Raw genomic sequence first — 20,623 nt, 5'->3', positions numbered from 1 at the left:
ATGTATCTGTTTTACTTACCTGCAATACTATAATGTAACCTGAATTGTTTCTGTGCTTTAAGGATATTTTATCCATGTTGTGTAGAGTAAAGTATTTTTAAAGTTTAAAATATAGGGAAAAATCTGTGTATTAAAGATATGAAATAAAGTTGTTTAAAAACAAATGATTTCTGTTGAGTCTTTTTATGTGTCTGTGTATTATCTTATTTCCAGATAATTGTCGCTATGATGACAGAAACAATTTCCTGTTAATGTGTCACTTGTAGTGTTACTTTTGTGTCCAGCGAGTGGGCTCGGAAATGTTATCCTATTCCTCGCAGACCCAGTTGCTGGAGAAAATGAAGGGGGAGCTGTTGACGGGTCACGTTCCACTTCAGTTGGCAATTTTCTCACCTGCAGGTCTTTCCACCTCTGCAGACTTGTGTCCGGAAAGAGAGATACAACGTAGGCTTTACACCTAGAATCGAGCACGGTGGCCAAAATGTAGTGCTCTGATTTCAACAGATCGACCACCCTTGAATCCCGGCAAAGCGAATGAAGGGCTCCATCCACAAGTATTTCCAGGGAAGACGTTAAGTCTGAGGGACTATGCACAGGCCCAAATGATAATTGTTTTATGATCCTTCTATGTATGAACCAACCGATAGAGGAAATAAATCCGAAAGTGTTAATACCAAAGATTAGCTAATCAGGTTGGAGGTGCGCCATTAAGCAAATTGCAATGACTGGTTAGGGGGTTTAGAAAAATCACTAGTGGGCTTATAGAAACATAGAATTTGTCGGCAGATAAGAACCACTTGGCCCATCTAGTCTGCCCCTTTTTTTTTTTTTTATATATTTTTTTTTTTTTATCACTAACCTTATTTGTTCCTTATTTCTTTGTAAGGATATCCTTATGTCTATCCCATGCATGTTTAAATTGCTCTACTGTCTTAGCCTCTACCACCTCTGATGGGAGGCTATTCCACTTGTCCACTACCCTTTCTGTGAAATAATTTTTCCGCAAATTTCCCCTGAACCTCCCCCCCTCCAGTCTCAGTGCATGTCCTCGTGTCCTATTGCTTCTCTTCATTTGGAGAATGTTTCCCTCCTGGACTTTGTTAAAACCCTTCATATATTTGAAAGTTTCTATCATGTCCCCCCTTTCTCTTCTCTGCTCCAAACTATACATATTGAGATTTCTTAGTCTTTCTGGGTATGTTTTGTGATGTAGGCCATGCACCATTTTAGTTGCCCTCCTTTGTACAGTTTCTAATGTATTAATATCCTTTTGAAGATATGGCCTCCAGAACTGAATACAGTATTCTAGATGAGGCCGTACCAATGACCTATACAGTGGCATTATTACTTCTTTCTTTCTGCTGCTGATTCCTCTCCCAATGCAGCCAAGCATCTGACTAGCCTTCCTCATTGCCTTGTTACATTGCTTACCTGCCTTTAAGTCATCTGAAATAGTGACTCCTAGATCCCTTTCCTCCTCAGTAGTTTCCAGTATAGTGCCATTAATACTGTATTTAGCTTTAGGATTTTTGAGACCCAAGTGCATGATTTTGCATTTTTTGGCATTAAACTGTAATTGCCAGACTCTTGACCATTCCTCTAGTCTACCTAGATCCTCAATCATTTGTTTTACCCCACCTGGTGTGTCTACCCTGTTGCATACCTTTGTGTCATCTGCAAAAAGGCATACTTTCCCTTTAATCCCATTTGCAATGTCACCAATAAAGATATTGAAAAGCACTGGTCCAAGTACAGATCCCTGGGGTACTCCACTGGTAACATTTCCCTCCTGTGAATGCACTCCATTTACCACAACTCTCTGTTTTCTATCCTTCAACCAAGATCTTATCCATTCAATAATCTTAATATCCAATCCCAAACTTTCAAGTTTATTTAGCAGTCTGCGATGTGGAACTGTGTCAAAAGCCTTACTAAAGTCAAGATAAGCTATATCCATGGCTCCACCTTTATCCATCACTTTAGTCACACAATCAAAAAAGTCAATAAGATTTGTTTGACATGATCTTCCCCCAGTGAATCCATGCTGTTTGGGATCCAGTAAATTGCCGGATTTGAGATGATCTACAACTCTTTCTTTTAAGAGTGTTTCCATCAATTTCCCTACTACTGATGTAAGACTCACTGGTCTGTAGTTGTTTGCCTCTTCCTTGCTTCCACTTTTGTGCAGTGGGACTACGTTTGCTCTTTTCCAGTCCCCTGGAATTTCTCCTGTAGCTAATGACTGGTTGAATAATTCTGTCAATGGTGCTACCAGCACCTCTTTAAGTTCTTTTAGTATCCTTGGATGTATCCCATCTGGCCCCATAGATTTGTCCACTTTCAGCTTTGAGAGTTCTGTTAGGACCTTCTCCTCTGTAAATGTACTTGTTTCATTTTCCTGAATATCCCTGCAACTTAACTGTGGCCCCTTCCCCTCTCTTTCAGTAGTAAATACTGAGCAAAAATAATCATTAAGATGATCTGCTATTAAATTGTCTCCCTCAACAAGATTCCCAGTGTCCGTCTTTAGTTTTATAATTCCGCCTTTTGTTTTTCTTTTTTCGCTTATATACCTAAAAAAAGTTTTGCCTCCTTTACCCACTGACTGGGCCATTTTCTCCTCAGCTTGTGCCTTTGCACATCTGATTACCTTCTTTGTCTCCTTCTGTCTAACAAGATATATCTTTTTGTCTTCATTATTTTGTGTCTGCTTATATTTCCTAAAAGCCATCTTTTTTGCTCTCACAATATTTGCTACTTCTTTTGCAAACCACACTGGCTTCCTTTTCCTTGTGTTTTTCCTAACAGTTTTGATACAAAGGTCTGTTGCCTTCAATATTGCACATTTGAATGTTTTCCACCTCTCCTGCACTGTTTCCAAGTTCCTCCACTCTGCCAAAGAATCGCTTACACATTTTCCCATCCCTACAAAATCAGCCTTCCTAAAATCCAACACCTTTGTTTTTGTATGGGACGAGTCAGTCTCTGTCTTAATGCTGAACCATACTGCTTGATGATCACTGGATCCGAGGTTTTCACCCACTTTTACGTCTGATAATCTGTCTCCATTTGTAAGTATTAAGTCTAATATTGCGTCTTTCCGAGTGGGCTCCCTCACCAATTGGTGGAGGGATGCTCCCTGAAGGGAATTTAAAATGTTCCTACTTCTAGTGGAACTAGCAACAGACACCTCCCAGTTTACATCAGGAAGATTAAAGTCTCCCATGATTATTACCTCTCCTTTTAATGCCATTTTAGTTATGTCCTGCAATAGGTTCTTGTCAAGTTCCTCTTCCTGACCTGGTGGCCTGTATATCACGCCAATACGAATAATCAACTTTTCCCCTGTTTCTATGGTCACCCAAAGGGCCTCAGTTTTTTCTTCAATACTTTGTATTAATGTAGTCTTTATGGCATTTTTTACATACATTGCTACCCCTCCCCCGATTTTTCCAATTCTGTCCTTCCTAAACAAAGTATATCCCGGTATAGCTATGTCCCAGTCATGATTTTCATTGTACCATGACTCTGTAATTGCCACAATGTCTAGATCATCCCTTGTCATTATTGCAGTTAGTTCTGGGATTTTATTTCCTAAGCTCCTAGCATTTGCACACATAGCTTTTAGAGTTTTGTTTGTGCTTTTTCTGTTCCTAGCTATGTTCTTCTCTCTGCCTATTTTTATTTGGTTTTGATCTGAATTATCTTCTGTTGCTGTGGATATGCTTCCTATTCCCTTTGCCTGCAGAAACAATACCTCTGTGTTGGGGGAGCAGATTTCTTTATTCCTATTTGGTTCACTGCCCCCCTTTGTTAGTTTAAATAGCTCTTGATGAAGCATCCAAACTGTTCAGTTAGTATTTTCGTTCCCGTTGAAGATGGTTGCAGGCCGTCACTTTTGTATAAGCTCCTATCTTGCCAGATGGTGTGACTATGGCCTATAAATCCAAATCTCTCCTCATTGCACCATGTCCTTAGCCAAACATTGAAGTTTCTGATGCAATGAGTTCTGTCTTCCCCTCTGTGTACTGGCAATACTTCTGAAAAAGATACAGTGGTTGCCACCTGCTTCAGAGCAGTCCCTAACTTCCTAAATTCATCTTTTACAGCAATGAGTTCTGCATTTGCCAGGTCATTTGTCCCTAGGTGGACAATGACATCCACCTCCCCATCTTTTCTTGCTGCCTTCACAATTCTTAGCATGCGCTCTTTATCCCTTGGAGCTGTGGCTCCAGGTAAGCACCTTACTTGTTTCTCTACTTCATTTGCATTTCCCAGATGTATTCCTCTAATAATGGAATCTCCCAAAAGAAGTGCAGTCCTTTTTGGAGATTCAATTTTCCTGTTCCATTTCCTATTCCTATGGTTGGTAGATGTCCCCATATCCTCCTGTTCTGTAGTGCCTCTATTAGTTGTATCTTCCAGCCCTGCAAGAGTAGCATACGAGTTTTGCAGTGTCACCGCTTGCGGGAGGTGTCTGTGTCCCTCTGGAAACCTCTGCCCTTGAGAGCCCACAGTAGTCCAGGCAGAATGTCTTCTGGTGGCTCTCTGAGGCAGTGGAGGCTTCAAAGACACAGACATCTTACAAATCTCAGCATGCAGTTTTGCTATCTCCTCCTTCAGCAGAGAAAATTGCTCACAGATTGGACAGCAGCTGAGTCTCCACGCTGCCTCTTTCCAAACAAATGCTTTACATCCATTGCACTGCACAAGGCCAAACATTGTATCAGATGTGAATGGTATTGCAAATTTGTGTGTTACTTGGTGTATTTTAAAACTCACCTGTTGCTGTATTCTAACTCACCTGCTGCTGTTACAAACTCACTTAATAAGCCAAGCCTCACTTTATAATGCACGCCTCTCACATTAAGGCTTATATCTAAAGAAGCCTTAATGTGTGGCGCACTCTTTTCTTTATGTCATTAATACATTTTCTCTGATGTCCTAGTGGATGCTGGGGACTCCGTAAGGACCATGGGGAATAGACGGCTCCGCAGGAGACTGGGCACATCTAAAGAAAGATTTAGGACTATCTGGTGTACACTGGCTCCTCCCCCTATGACCCTCCTCCAGGCCTCAGTTAGTTTTCTGTGCCCGGCTGAGCTGGATGCACACTAGGGGCTCTCCTGAGCTCCTAGAAGAAAGTATAGTTTAGGTTTTTTATTTTCAGTGAGACCTGCTGGCAACAGGCTCACTGCAACGAGGGACTAAGGGGAGACGAAGCGAACCTACCTAAGTGGTGGTAGCTTGGGCTTCTTAGGCTACTGGACACCATTAGCTCCAGAGGGATCGAACACAGGACCCGACCTCGTCGTCCGTTCCCGGAGCCGCGCCGCCGTCCCCCTTACAGAGCCAGAAACAAGAAGGTGGTCCGGAAAATCGGCGGCTGAAGACTTCTGTCTTCTCCAAGGTAGCGCACAACACTGCAGCTGTATGCCATTGCTCCTCATGCACACCTCACACTGCGGTCACTGATGGGTGCAGGGCGCTGGGGGGGGCGCCCTGAGCAGCAATAATAACACCTTGGCTGGCAAAACTAACACCATATATAGTCCCAGAGGCTATATAGGTGTATATTAACCCCTGCCAGAAACGATAAAATAGCGGGAGAAAGCCCGCCGAAAAAGGGGCGGAGCCAACTCCCTCAGCACACTGGCGCCATTATTCCCTCACAGCTTCGCTGGAAGGAAGCTCCCTGGCTCTCCCCTGCAGTCCTGCACTACAGAAAGGGTAAAAAAGAGAGGGGGGGCACAATTTAGGCGCAGTATATATTTATATTATAGGCAGCTATAGGGGAAAACACTCTGTATAGTGATATCCCTGTGTTATATAGCGCCCTGGTGTGTGCTGGCATACTCTCCCTCTGTCTCCCCAAAGGGCTTTGTGGGGTCCTGTCCTCTGTAAGAGCATTCCCTGTATGTCTGCTGTGTGTCGGTACTGCTGTGTCGACATGTATGATGAGGATAATGATGTGGAGGCGGAGCAAATGCCTGTGAATGTGATGTCACCCCCTGCGGGGTCGACACCAGTGTGGATGGACTTATGGAAGGAATTACGTGACAGTGTCAGCTCCTTACATAAAAGGTTTGGCGACATAGGACAGCCGGCTACTCAGCTTGTGCCTGTCCAAGCGTCTCAAATGTCATCAGGGGCTATAAAACGCCCGCTACCTCAGATGACAGATACAGATGTCGACACGGATACTGACTCCAGTGTCGACGATGATGAGACGAGTGTACCCTCCAATAGATCCACCCGTTATATGATTGAGGCTATGAAAAATGTATTACACATTTCTGATGATACCCCAGGTACCACAAAAAAGGGTATTATGTTTGGTGAGAAAAAACTACCAGTAGTTTTTCCTGCATCTGACGAATTAAATGAGGTGTGTGAGGAAGCGTGGACTTCCCCAGATAAGAAATTGATAATTTCTAAACGGTTAATGGCTGCGTACCCTTTCCCGCCAGAGGATAGGTCACGCTGGGAAACACCCCCTAGGGTAGATAAAGCACTGACACGCTTATCAAAGATGGTGGCACTACCGTCTCCGGATACGGCCGCCCTAAAAGAACCTGCTGATAGAAAGCTGGAAAGTACCCTAAAAGCTATATACACACACACACTGGCATTATATTGAGACCCGCTATTGCATCAGCTTGGATGTGCAGTGCTGCTGCTGCGTGGTCAGACTCCCTGTCGGAAAACATTGATAACATGGATAGGGACAATATTTTGCTAACGATTGACCATATAAAAGACGCGGTCTTATACATGCGTGATGCACAGAGGGATATTTGCCGGCTGGCATCAAAAATAAGCGCTATGTCCATTGCCGCCAGACGGGAGTTATGGACTAGGCAATGGTCAGGTGATGCCGACTCCAAGCGGCACATGGAAGTTTTACCCTATAAAGGGGTGGAACTTTTTGGGGAAGGTCTTTCAGACCTCGTTTCCACAGCTACTGCTGGGAAATCGACTTTTTTGCCACAGGCTACCCCACAGCAAAAGAAAGCACCATATTATCAGGTACAGTCCTTTCGGCCCCAGAAAAATAAGAGGGCTAGAGGCTCATCCTTTCTGCCGAGGGGCAGAGGAAGGGGGAAAAAGCTGCAGCACACAGCTAGTTCCCAGGAGCAGAAGTCCTCCCCTGCGTCCGGTAAGTCCACAGCATGACGCTGGGGCTGCTCAGGCGGAATCGGGAATGGTGGGGGCACGTCTCAGGTTTTTCAGCACACAGTGGGCTCTCTCACAAGTGGATCCCTGGGTCCTTCAAGTAGTATCTCAGGGGTACAGGCTGGAATTCGAGACGTCTCCCCCCCGCCGTTTCCTAAAATCTGCCTTGCCGGCAACTCCCTCTGCCAGGGAGGCAGTGTTGGTGGCTATTCAAAAACTGTATTCACAGAAAGTGATCGTCAAGGTACCCCTCCTTCAGCAAGGAAAGGGTTACTACTCCACAATGTTTGTGGTACCGAAACCGGACGGTTCGGTGAGACCCATCTTAAATTTAAAAGCCTTGAACACTTATATCAAAAGGTTCAAGTTCAAGATGGAATCGCTCAGGGCGGTTATTGCGAGCCTGGAGGAGGGGGATTACATGGTATCCCTGGACATCAAGGATGCGTACCTGCATGTCCCCATTTACCCTCCGCACCAGGAGTACCTCAGATTTGTGGTACAGGACTGTCACTATCAGTTCCAGACGCTGCCGTTTGGGTTATCCACGGCACCGAGGGTCTTTACCAAGGTAATGGCCGAAATTATGATACTCCTTCGCATGAAGGGAGTTTTAATTATCCCGTACTTGGACGATTTCCTGATAAAGGCGAGGTCCAAAGAACAGTTGATAGTGGGGGTGGCACTTTCTCAGGAAGTGCTACAACAGCACGGCTGGATTCTAAACATTCCAAAGTCACAGCTGGTCCTGACGACACGTCTTCTGTTCCTGGGAATGATTCTGGACACAGACCAGAAAAGAGTGTTTCTTCCACTGGAAAAAGCCGAGGAATTGTCATCTCTGGTCAGAGACATCCTAAAACCAGGAAAAGTGTCGGTACATCAATGCACACGAGTCCTGGGAAAAATGGTAGCTTCGTACGAAGCAATTCCATTTGGAAGGTTCCACGCAAGGACGTTCCAGTGGGACCTGTTGGACAAATGGTCCGGGTCCCATCTCCAGATGCATCAGCGGATATCCCTATAGGCCAGAACCAGGGTGTCGCTGCAGAGGGCTCATCTACTAGAGGGCCGCAGATTCGGAATACAGGACTGGGTCCTGGTGACCACGGATGCCAGCCTTCGGGGCTGGGGGGCAGTCACAAAGGGAAGAAATTTCCAAGGACTGTGGTCAAATCAGGAGATTTCTCTTCACATAAATATCCTGGAGCTAAGGGCCATTTACAATGCCCTAAGCCAGGCAAGACCCCTGCTTCAAAACCAGCCGGTACTGATCCAGTCAGACAACATCACGGCGGTCGCCCATGTAAACAGACAGGGCGGCACGAGAAGCAGGATGGCGATGGCAGAAGCCACAAGGATTCTCAGATGGGCAGAGAATCGTGTGTTAGCACTGACGGCAGTGTTCACTCCGGGAATGGACAACTGGGAAGCAGACTTCCTCAGCAGGCACGACCTCCACCCGGGAGAATGGGGACTTCATCCAGAAGTCTTCCAAATGCTGGTCAACCGGTGGGAAAAACCACAGGTAGACATGATGGCGTCCCGCCTCAACAAGAAGTTGAAAAGATATTGCGTCCGGTCAAGAGACCCTCAGGCGATAGCGGTGGACGCTCTAGTGACACCATGGGTGTACCAGTCGGTTTATGTGTTTCCTCCTCTACCTCTCATACCCAAGGTACTGAGAATAATAAGAAGGCGAGGAGTGAAAACCATACTCGTGGTTCCGGATTGGCCAAGAAGAGCTTGGTACCCGGAACTTCAAGAGATGCTTACAGAGGACCCTTGGCCTCTGCCGCTCAGACAAGACCTGCTGCAGCAGGGACCCTGTCTGTTCCAAGACTTACCGCGGCTGCGTTTGACGGCATGGCGGTTGAACACCGGATCCTGAAGGAAAAGGGTATTCCGGAGGAAGTCATCCCTACCCTGATCAAAGCCAAGAAGGATGTCACCGCAAGACATTATCACTGCATTTGGCGAAAATATGTTGCTTGGTGTGAGGCCATGAAGGCCCCGACGGAGGAATTTCAACTGGGTCGATTCCTGCACTTCCTGCAAGCAGGGGTGACGTTGGGCCTCAAATTGGGGTCCATAAAGGTCCAGATTTCGGCTCTGTTGATTTTCTTCCAAAAGGAACTGGCTTCACTGCCCGAAGTTCAGACTTTTGTCAAAGGAGTACTGCATATTTAGCCTCCTTTTGTGCCCCCAGTGGCACCTTGGGATCTCAATGTGGTTTTGGCATTCCTGAAATCACATTGGTTCGAACCACTTAAGACTGTGGATTTAAAATATCTCACGTGGAAAGTGGTCATGTTGTTGGCCCTGGCGTCGGCCAGGCGGGTTTCAGAATTGGCAGCTTTGTCTTGTAAAAGCCCTTATCTGATTTTCCATATGGATAGGGCAGAATTGAGGACTCGTCCTCAGTTTCTCCCAAAGGTGGTATCAGCTTTTCACTTGAACCAACCTATTGTGGTGCCTGCGGCTACTAGGGACTTGGAGGATTCCAAGTTGCTGAACGTAGTCAGGGCCCTAAAAATTTATATTTCCAGGACGGCTGGAGTCAGAAAGACTGACTCGCTGTTTATCCTGTATGCACCCAACAAGCTGGGTGCTCCTGCTTCTAAGCAGACTATTGCGCGCTGGATTTGTAGCACTATTCAGCTGGCGCATTCTGCGGTAGGCTTACCGCAGCCTAAATCTGTGAAAGCCCATTCCACACGGAAGGTGGGCTCATCTTGGGCGGCTGCCCGAGGGGTCTCGGCTTTACAACTTTGCCAAGCAGCTACTTGGTCGGGGGCAAACACGTTTGCAAAATTCGACAAATTTGATACCCTGGCTGAGGAGGACCTGGAGTTCTCTCATTCGGTGCTGCAGAGTCATCCGCACTCTCCCGCCCGGTATAATCCCCATGGTCCTTACGGAGTCTCCAGCATCCACTAGGACGTCAGAGAAAATAAGAATTTACTCACCGGTAATCTTTTGTTTTTAAACAACTTTATTTCATATCTTTAATACACAGATTTTTCTCTTTATTTTAAACTTAAAAAATAATTTACTCTGCACAACATGGATAAAATATCCTTTATAGCACAGAAACAATTCAAGTTACATTATAGCATTGCAGGTAAGTAAAACAGATACATATCAGGAGAGACAAAAGTCTATGGGAGTCATTCAGACCCAGCCGCAATAGCGTCCCGCAGCAGTTTGCTGGTGGTGACAAAATGCACGTGCGCAGCAGCCGCGCTGACAAACACATTGTGGCCGCATCCCTAGGGGTAAATGCGGGCGGGCCGGGACCATTTTCCAAGGAGGGGGGAGGGCTGCTCTGTGTTCACATCTGTGTTCATCTCTGTTTAACCCCCTATAAGCTTCCAGAGTGCACCTCATATCTCATCTTTTCCAAGGTACTGCAAATGATATGAGATCGGTAGCAGCACTACTTTCAGGATTATTACACAGAACACACATAAAGGCTGACACAGCAAATAACAGTAACACATACAAGGGATTAACTAGAAATAAGGAAGCATAATAATCATTAAGTCTAATTATCAACTGGTTCTGTGCGGAACCCATACACATCTTTACTGCCTCCAGCAGCCCCTGGTACTGCACTGCAGCCTTCCACCCTGTCTCCCCCCCCACTACTGCCACTGCCCCGTCTCCACCCACAACTGCCACCCACCCCGTCTCCCCCCACTACTGCCACTACCCCGTCTCCCCCCAATACTGCCACCTGCCCCATCTCCCTCTACTTCCACCTGCCCTGCCTCCCCCCACTATTGCAAAACGCCCTGTATCCCCCCACTATTGTCACCGCCCCATCTCCCCCACACTACTGCCACTGCCCTGTCCCCCCTCTTCCACCTCCGCACTGTTTGGGGACAATATTACCCACAGACAGTGCCTCCGGCAGCCCCCGCTACAGCACTAGTGCCACCACCCTGTTTCCCCGTCTGACATCTCAGAACTTCTTGTGGATTCTTGATACTGTTGGTAACAGTCCTTCATCTGCAGATGGAAGTAAGAAAGCAGGGCAGTAAGGAGGCAGAAGCTGCTTCTGGTACCATGGACACTGGTCATGTCGGGCTGGGAGAGTCAGTAAGATTATGTAATAGTCACCATCTTACAGGCAGCCGGTGAAGGGAGCAGAGAATGGGTGTTATGTGGCAGGAACGGGCTGGTTAGGTAACAGCCTGGCTGCTGCATTCTGTACAAGCTACAACCGGTGCAATTCTTTTGCTGGGAGACCCAGGTAGAGGAAATTGCAGTAGTCTATGTGTGATGATACAAGTGCATGTATGACTGTAGGTAGATCTTCTGAGGGAAATAAGTGCTGGAGTCTGGCTATGTTCCTCAGATGAGGATCTAATTGTGGCTGATACCTGATGTCTAAGTGTCACTCCACCATCCAGGACACCAAGATTCCACACAGGATCAGCATTTTGTAACTCTGAACCCCCAAGCGTAAGTCTGGTTTGTTTGCAAAGCTGAGCTGTAGCCCTGCCCTTTGGTGGTGAGTTTAAAGACCTGTCTCACCAGGACTGAATCACAGCCAACTGGCAACACCCACACCTGGCGCTCAGCTAGACAACCATTTAGGATTGGTACTGGGTTCTCAGTACCTAGAGCAAAGACAGGTCATCTGCATAGCAGTGGTAGATGAGGGCATGACATCTGATTATTTCACCCAGTGGTAACATGTATATTGCAAAAAGCATAGGAGATAGGATAAGAACCTTGAAGAACAATGCACGGCAATGATAAGTATACTCCAGAAGATTAAAATTGTTCCTCACCTGAGTGATGTCTATTGTGTGCAACAAGAGCTGATTTATTTCTCAGAGTATAGAAATGGCTTCTCACCTATGTGAGTTCTCTGATGTCTAACAAGATGTGATTTGTGTGCAAAACCTTTCCCACACTCAGAACATGGAAATGGATTCTCACCTGTGTGACTTTGCTGATGGGTAACAAGTCGTGATTTGTGTGTAAAACATTTCCCACACTCAGAGCAAGAAAATGGCTTCTCACCTGTGTGACTTCTGTGATGTATAACAAGATCTGATTTACATGCAAAACATTTCCCACACTCAGAACATGGAAAAGGTTTCTCACCTGTGTGACTGCGCAGATGTGTAACAAGTTGTGATTTACTTACACAACATTTCCCACACTCAGAACATGGAAATGGCTTCTCACCTGTGTGCTCTTTCTGATGTGTTACAAGATTGGATTTCCAGGTAAAACTTTTCCTGCACTCAGAGCAAGAAAATGGCCTCTCACCTGTGTGCTTTCTCTGATGTCTAACAAGATATGATTTAAGTGCAAAACATTTCCCACACTCAGAACATGGAAATGGCTTCTCACCTGTGTGACTTTGCTGATGGGTAACAAGTCGTGATTTGTGTGTAAAACATTTCCCACACTCAGAGCAAGAAAATGGCTTCTCACCTGTGTGACTTCTGTGATGTATAACAAGATCTGATTTACATGCAAAACATTTCCCACACTCAGAACATGGAAAAGGTTTCTCACCTGTGTGACTGCGCAGATGTGTAACAAGTTGTGATTTACTTACACAACATTTCCCACACTCAGAACATGGAAATGGCTTCTCACCTGTGTGCTCTTTCTGATGTGTTACAAGATTGGATTTCCAGGTAAAACTTTTCCTGCACTCAGAGCAAGAAAATGGCCTCTCACCTGTGTGCTTTCTCTGATGTCTAACAAGATATGATTTAAGTGCAAAACATTTCCCACACTCAGAACATGGAAATGGCTTTTCACCTGTGTGACTTCTCTGATGTCTAATAAGATATGATTTAAGTGCAAAACATTTCCCACACTCAGAACATGGAAATGGCTTTTCACCTGTGTGACTTCTCTGATGTCTAACAAGTTGTGATTTCTTTGTAAAACATTTCCCACACTCAGAACATATCAGTGGCCTCTCACCTGCCTTACCTGTGTGTGCGTTAATAGGCTTTGTGTTCTGTGTAAAACATTTGGCATCTATAGAACACGGAAACACTGTATCTACTGTCAGAGCTGTAACAGATGCACCAATATCAGAGTGATCAGGAGAACATTTCCCAGGATCAGAGGGATCAGCTGATAGAGCTGGATGTATAATTGGGGTAATGGGGTTAGCTCCTGGAGAATCCTGTCTACTGTCATCTTTTATGTCACAATCCGGGGATAACATTAGATGTCCTTCTGAGATATTCCTGTTTGTGTGTCCATCTGCTGGAAATAAAATACATTATGGAAATGTGACATTTTCTGTAACAATATTAATCTTGTAAACAATAGGAGAAGACGACTCTCTGAGACACTTAATTGTAAATGTGTGTGTATAATAAAACATAACTTTTAATGAAGGCTTTATAATATTATGTCTCAGACTATCATTGTGTCCACCCTCCTGAGAACACTCACAATAACAAATGTAATATTATAATAAGACTTAGATATATCTCTCTCTTGTACTGGTAACTAACCATGAAGTATAAATGGAGATGTAGTCACTCGCCAAGTCCTATGTCAGCACCAATGTAGAACAATGGATGGGGAACATATCGTATGAATTGGAGATTCTAGATGAACAATAATATCAGTCATATGAGCTGATGGATCAGAGAAATGTCTCCTAACGTTACTCCTGGAAGCATTGGTAAGGTAGCATTCCTTTATGTGTGTGCTCATACGCTGGTAAGCCTGTACATGTGTTACTCACCCTTATATAAGGTATATTGCTACAACAGAGTAGGTGTGGAACAAGGTACTTTACATGCAATACACCATAATACCCTGTAATCATCATCATCATCTGCTAGGTTATAATCTACTTTCTCTTATGTCCTAGGGGACACTTGAGTCTATTTAGTACCATGGGGTATAGATGGGTTCTTTGGGAGCCACTGGCACTTTAAGAGTTTAATAGTGTGGGCTGGCCCCTCCCTCTATGCCCCTCCTACCAGACTCAGTTTAGAAAATGTGCCGGGAGGAGCCGGTCACAGCTAGGGGAGCTCCTAGGAGTTTTCTTAGCTTTTTATTTTCTAGAGTTAGTTAGGTTACAGGAAGGCTGCTGGCAACAGCCTCCCTGCTTCGTGGGACTTAGGTGGAGGGGGGGGGGTAGAAACCAACTTCCTGGAGTAGTGATGTGTACCGGAAATTTTTCGGGTTTTGTGTTTTGGTTTCGGTTCCGCGGGCGTGTTTTGGATTTGGACGCGTTTTGGCAAAACCTCCCTGAAAATGTTTTGTCGGATTCGGGTGTGTTTTGGATTCTTTTTTTTTTTTTTACAAAAAACCCTCAGAAACTGCTTAAATCATAGAATTTGGGGGTCATTTTAATTCCATAGTATTATTAACCTCAGTAACCATAGTTTCCACTAATTTCCAGTCTATACTGAACACCTCACAATATAATTTTTAGTTCTAAAATTTGCACCGAGGTCGCTGGATGACTAAGCTAAGCGACCCAAGTGGCCGACACAAACACCTGGCCCATCTAGGAGTGGCACTGCAGTGTCAGACAGGATGGTCGATTTAAAAAATAGTCCCCAAACAGCACATGATGCAAAGAAAAAAAAGAGGTGCACCAAGGTTGCTGGATGGCTAAGCTAAGCGACCCAAGTGGCCGACACAAACACCTGGCCCACCTAGGAGTGGCACTGCAGTTTTCTAGCGGGAGGATGAGTGCTTCCATCCTCATGTGAATCTGAACCACTAGCCATGAACATAGGCCAGGGACTCAGCCGTTCCTTGCCACTCCGTGTCGTAAATGGCATATTGGCAAGTTTACGCTTCTCATCAGATGCTTTTAATTTAGATTTTTGGGTCACTTTACTGAACTTTTGTAGTATGCTTGACAACACAGAGGTAGAGCAATGGACTATTGTACCGTACTGCTATATATATACTGGTGGTCACCAAAATGCTGCACTGTCCTCCTACTATATATACTGCGCACAACTAAAATGCACCACAGGTATGGATGGATAGTATACTTGACGACACACAGGTAGGTAGAGCAGTGGACTACTGTACCGTACTGCTATATATTATATACTGGTGGTCTGCAAAATTCTGCACTGTCCTCCTACTATATATACTGTGCACAACTAAAATGCACCACAGGTATGGATGGATAGTATACTTGACGACACAGAGGTAGGTAGAGCAGTGGACTACTGTACCGTACTGCTATATATTATATACTGGTGGTCAGCAAAATTCTGCACTGTCCTCCTACTATATATACTGTGCACAACTAAAATGCACCACAGGTATGGATGGATAGTATACTTGACGACACAGAGGTAGGTAGAGCAGTGGCCTACTGTACCATACTGCTATATAATACTGGTGGTCACTGGTCAGCAAAATTCTGCACTGTCCTCCTATACTACAATGCAGCACAGATATGGAGCATTTTTCAGGCAGAGAACGTATATATTTTCAGCACACTGAGCACAGATATTTGCAGCACACTGAACACAGAAACTGAGAGAACGCTGCACGTCCTCTCCCTATCGTCTCCAATGTACGAGTGAAAATGGCGGCGACGCGCGGCTCCTTATATAGAATATGAATCTCGCGAGAATCCGACAGCGGGATGATGATGTTCGGGCGCGCTCGGGTTAACCGAGCAAGGCGTGAGGATCCGAGTCTGCGTCGGAACCGTGTAAAATGGGTGAAGTTCGGGGGGGTTCAGATTCCGAGAAACCAAACCCGCTCATCACTACTGAAGAGTTAATGGTTCTCTACTCCGCTGACAGGATACTGAGCTCCTGAGGTTGCTGATCGCAAGTCCACGAGGCAACTGCTCTGTCCCGCAGCACGGCCGCCAACCCCTAACAAAGCCAGAAGAAAGTGGTGAGTACAGCGCCGGCGTCCCGGTTAGCGGGTGTCCTGTGCTGCAGAGTGTGTATCTTCTCCTGAGGAGTCTATTACATGTACTCAGGACTGCAATGTGCTGTCTCAGCCTTCTGAATCCGAACCCCCATGAGTGGATTCTTTAAGGGGAATGAAATCCCAGATTTCAACAAGGATGTTACATATGAGAAAGAGACGCAGATTTTGAGACAATCTGTAGTGGGTTTGAAGTATTCAGCTCCCACTACTTCATCTAAAACCCCACCAACAGTACATACCCCCAAAAATGTACACTTGCCCAGATAATGCAAGCTGACACTGATACCGACTCTGATACAGGGGACGGTGATGGGCATTCCTTGCTAAAGGGGTGTAGCTAATGATTGAAGCCATTAGGGATGTTTTGCATATTTCTGAGAAGGTTCCGGAACAAGTAGAGGAATCTTATTTTACAGTAAATAAGAAATCCTCGCTTACCTTCCCTGCTTCTAAGGAGTTCAACTCCTTGTTTGAAAAATCTTGGGAAAACCCAGAGAAAAATTCCAGATCCCTAAAAGAATTCTCATTGCTTTGCCTTTCCCTGAAGAGGATAGGAAGAAGTGGGAAAACCCACCTATAGTAGACGCTTCTGTATCTAGGCTGTCTAAAAAGGTGGTTTTACCTGTCCCTGGTTCAACTGCCATAAAGGAGCCGGCTGACCGCAAGATTAAGACTACGCTCAAATCACTATACACTGCTACAAGCATGGCTTTAAGGCCCACTATTGCTTGTGCATGGATTTCTAAAGCCATAGTAAAGTGGTCAGGCACATTACTAGAGGACTTAGATACTATAGATAGGAGTGACATTGACTTGTTTTTACGTCACATACAGGATTCTGCAGGTTTCATGGTGGAGGCCATGAAGGACATTGGCCTGCTACTTCCATGGCTGTCTCGGCACGCAGAGGACTCAGGATACGCCAATGGACTGCGGATGCAGTATCCAAGAAAAGTGTGGAGAACCTGCCATTCACAGGGCAGGCACTATTTGGGGACGTAATGGATTTGTGGATTTCCATGGCGACTGCAGGTAAGACAACATTTCTTCCCTCCGCAGCATTCCCAGCTAGGAAATATTATCCTGCACCTACACTGCAGTCCTTTCGGACCGCAAAATTTAAAAAATCCAAACCCCCTCCCGCCTTCTTTAGAGGTGGTCGGGGAAGATCCAAAAAACCTGCACCAACAGGTTCCCAGGAACAGAATCCAGGTTCTGCTTCCTCCAAATATTCAGCATGATGGTGGACCTCTCAGCCTGGAGATCAGACTGGTGGGAGCGAGACTAAAAGATTTCAGTCACGTCTGGGCGTCATCATGCCTAGACCCCTGGGTGACGGATATTGTTACCCAGGGGTACAGACTGGAGTTTCAGGTACTCCCAACTCACAGATTCTTCAAATCAGGCTTACCAGGTTCGCTGACAGAAAGTGCTATCCTACAGGAAGCCATTCAAAAACTGGTGCGAACAAATGTTATTGTTCCAGTTCCACCTCACCCAAAAATCAAGGGTTATTACTCAAACCTGTTTGTGGTACCAAAACCGGACGGTTCGGTAAGGCATATATTGAACCTGAAGGTGTTGAACCCCTACTTGAGGGTTTTCCAATTTAAGATGTAGTCTCTGAGAGCGGTGATCTCAGGTCTGGAGAAGGGGGAATTCCTAGTATCCCTGGATATCAAGGATGCGTACCTTCACATTCCGATCTGGCCACCTCACCAGGCCTATCTACGGTTTGCACTACAGGACTGTCACTATCCGTTCCAAACATTGCCATCTGGCCTCTCCACAGCACCGAGGGTGTTCACCATGGTCATGGTGGAGATGATGCTACTCCTACGCAAACAGGGAGTGAACATAATTCCATATCTGGATGATCTGCTGATAGAGGCATCTTCCAAGGAGAAGCTGTTGCAGAGTATTGCGCTCTCAACTCCTGCCGGAAATCACTGAGGCTGTAGTGAAGGGCACTGATCATGTGCTGTCAGTGTCTGTAGCTCCCAGAGAAGCGGCTGGTTTCAGGAGGGCATGTGGCTATATTGGCAGTTTTCAAGATGGCCACTTCTGGCAGGGAAGCCCAGATCAGAAGAAACTGACCGGCTATGGCGGGTGAACCAGGTCAGTAATAAGGCAGGAGAGGAGAGGGTACTAGGATGCAGGGGCACAGGGTAGCGTATCTGGCTGCACAGTAACCACACATGTATGTCCTCTATAATTCACAGCTCCACCAGATTTCCCCGTAGCACCATGGGTTAGGAGGAGATGGGAGATGCCGGGACACTGCTGGAGTGATGACAGGCAAGTGCTCCATGTATTCCCCACTGCCGCGACTCAGGGCTACAACGGCCGGACAGTTGGAGAAGGCAGGCTGTAACCGGTTGAGCTGACTAACCTGACGTGTCCTTGCTGTGCCCACCAATCCCCATAGTATGCGCCGCATCAGATGCCGGGAGAGCAGCTCCGCTCTGTGTCTCCCGCCGCGGTCACCACTGATCCCCATTCAGCCTCTCCACGCGACTCCAACAGCACAGCTAGGCACAAGAGTGGACAGGGGGCACAGCCCTCGTCAGTAGCAGCGCTGCCTCACTGAGGTCCGGTCCGCGGTGGGATCACTGCACAACTCCAGTCCGCGGCTTCAGATCCGGGAGTATGCCGCAACCTGCAAAAGCCAAATGAATGGCTCCCCGACTCCGCAACCTACAAAACACACAGAGGGGCAAGAAAGGGCTCGAAAGAGCCCGTAGGACAGCTGTAAAAGGCAGAAAGGACCTATATAAGCAGGAGCTCCTTTATCCTGCTGCCTTTCCAGTCAGGCCACACCCCCCGTGACATCATTTATTGATGTTGAAAACAAAAGTAATGTAGATTTTCGCACCAATCTAAGACCTGCAAATCTACTTTGGGAGCCACCTCCGTTTTTTTTAAACAGTCCCCAGCTGGACGAGGATTTCTTGGAATTCTAACTTCCTACTGGGCGTAACCCAAAATTTCCATCAGCTGTTTTGGGATGTTTAAACACAGTTGCCTTAGTTTTTAACACAGGCTCTGCTGCCTCTTCTAAGGATAGAATGGCTTACATAGCACTAATTAGCTCAGATGATATGTCCACTGAGCTGAGACCATCTGCAGTGCAATGAGTCCTCATCCTCCAACGAATCCTCATCTAAAGCATGTGTAGACTCTGAAGATGTTGTATCATATCTATGTGATTTACTTACCACCAGCCTTTCAGTCTGCTTTTTTGAGAGGCTGACAATTCCATAGGTGTATAAATCTCAGAATGAATGTTGCATGTAAGGGTTAATAGGGAAACCTATCACTGGTATGGGAGCTGGTATAAACTGCTCAGCTACATTGGATAATGTCTGTGCAAAGTAGCCCATGAAGGTTCACCAGAACCTGTGCCTGCCTCACTGCACGGTAAGCATTGTCGCGACCCGGCAGGGAGTTGTTGGAGCGACTCTAAGGTGCATATAAGATGCTTAGAAAGATCACTCAAAAAAATAGTAATACTATAAAAATAAAAATAGGATTTTAATACCTACCGGTAAATCCTTTTCTCCTAGTCCGTAGAGGATCCTGGGGTCACTTCAGAACCATGGGGTATAGACTGATTCGCAGGAGACATGGGCACTTTAAGACTTTTCCAGAGTGTGGACTGGCTCCTCCCTCTATGCCCCTCCTCCAGACCTCAGTATAGGAACTGTGCCCAGGAAGACGGACATTTCGAGGAAAGGATTTATTGTAAAGTTAACGGTTAGAGTCATACCAGCTCACACTTCAACCATGCCGTACAACAGGGCATTCAACGTTACACATGTCAACGGCATGAACAAATGCACAGCAACATGCTGAAAAGAAATGTAACACAACTCTTGTGTAACAAAAAGTAACAACTGCAGGTAAAGTACGCACTGGGCCGGGCGCCCAGCATCCTCTACGGACTAGGAGAAAAGGATTTACCGGTAGGTATTAAAATCCTATTTTCTCATACATCCTAGAGGATGCTGGGGTCACTTCAGAACCATGGGGTTATAACAAAGCTCCAGAACGGGCGGAAAAGTGCGGATGACCCTGCAACACTGATTGACCAAACTTGAGGTCATCATCGGCCAAGGTATCAAACCTGTAAAACTTGGCAAACGTGTTTGCCCCCGACCAAGTAGCCGCTCGGCAAAGTTGCAACGCCGAGACACCCCGGGCAGCTGCCCAGGAAGAGCCCACCTTTCTAGTAGAATGGGCATTCACCGAACTCAGTAACGGCAATCCTGCCGTGGAATGAGCGTGCTGAATCGTACCTCTGATCCAGCGCGCAATGGTCTGCTTAGTAGCAGGATACCCAATCTTGTTGGGAGCATACAGGACAAACAGAGCCTCTGTTTTCCGAATTTGAGCTGTCCTTGCGACATAAATTTTCAAAGCCCTGACCACATCTAGGGACTTTGATGCAGAGAAGGTGTCAGTAGCCACTGGCATCATAATAGGCTGGTTTATATGGAAAGAGGAAACCACCTTCGGAAGAAAT

The 20,623-nt window shown here is 46.0% G+C and overlaps 1 protein-coding gene across 1 annotated transcript in view; it reads right to left on the bottom strand.

The window, feature by feature from the left end:
• Positions 1-13,425, bottom strand: part of LOC135035406 (zinc finger protein 260-like) — a 137,254-nt gene extending 123,829 nt beyond the window's left edge. The window contains exon 1 of the mRNA XM_063954334.1: positions 12,046-13,425. Within this exon, the coding sequence (XP_063810404.1) occupies positions 12,046-13,387 (1,342 nt within the window). The 5' untranslated portion in view covers positions 13,388-13,425. The remainder of the gene's footprint in view (positions 1-12,045) is intronic.
• Between the last annotated feature and the right edge of the window lie 7,198 nt (positions 13,426-20,623).

The sequence above is a fragment of the Pseudophryne corroboree genome, unplaced genomic scaffold, assembly GCF_028390025.1.
Source record: "Pseudophryne corroboree isolate aPseCor3 unplaced genomic scaffold, aPseCor3.hap2 scaffold_603, whole genome shotgun sequence".
In the NCBI taxonomy this organism is placed as follows: Eukaryota; Metazoa; Chordata; class Amphibia; order Anura; family Myobatrachidae; genus Pseudophryne; species Pseudophryne corroboree.
This window is presented reverse-complemented; position numbering and strand designations above follow the sequence as displayed.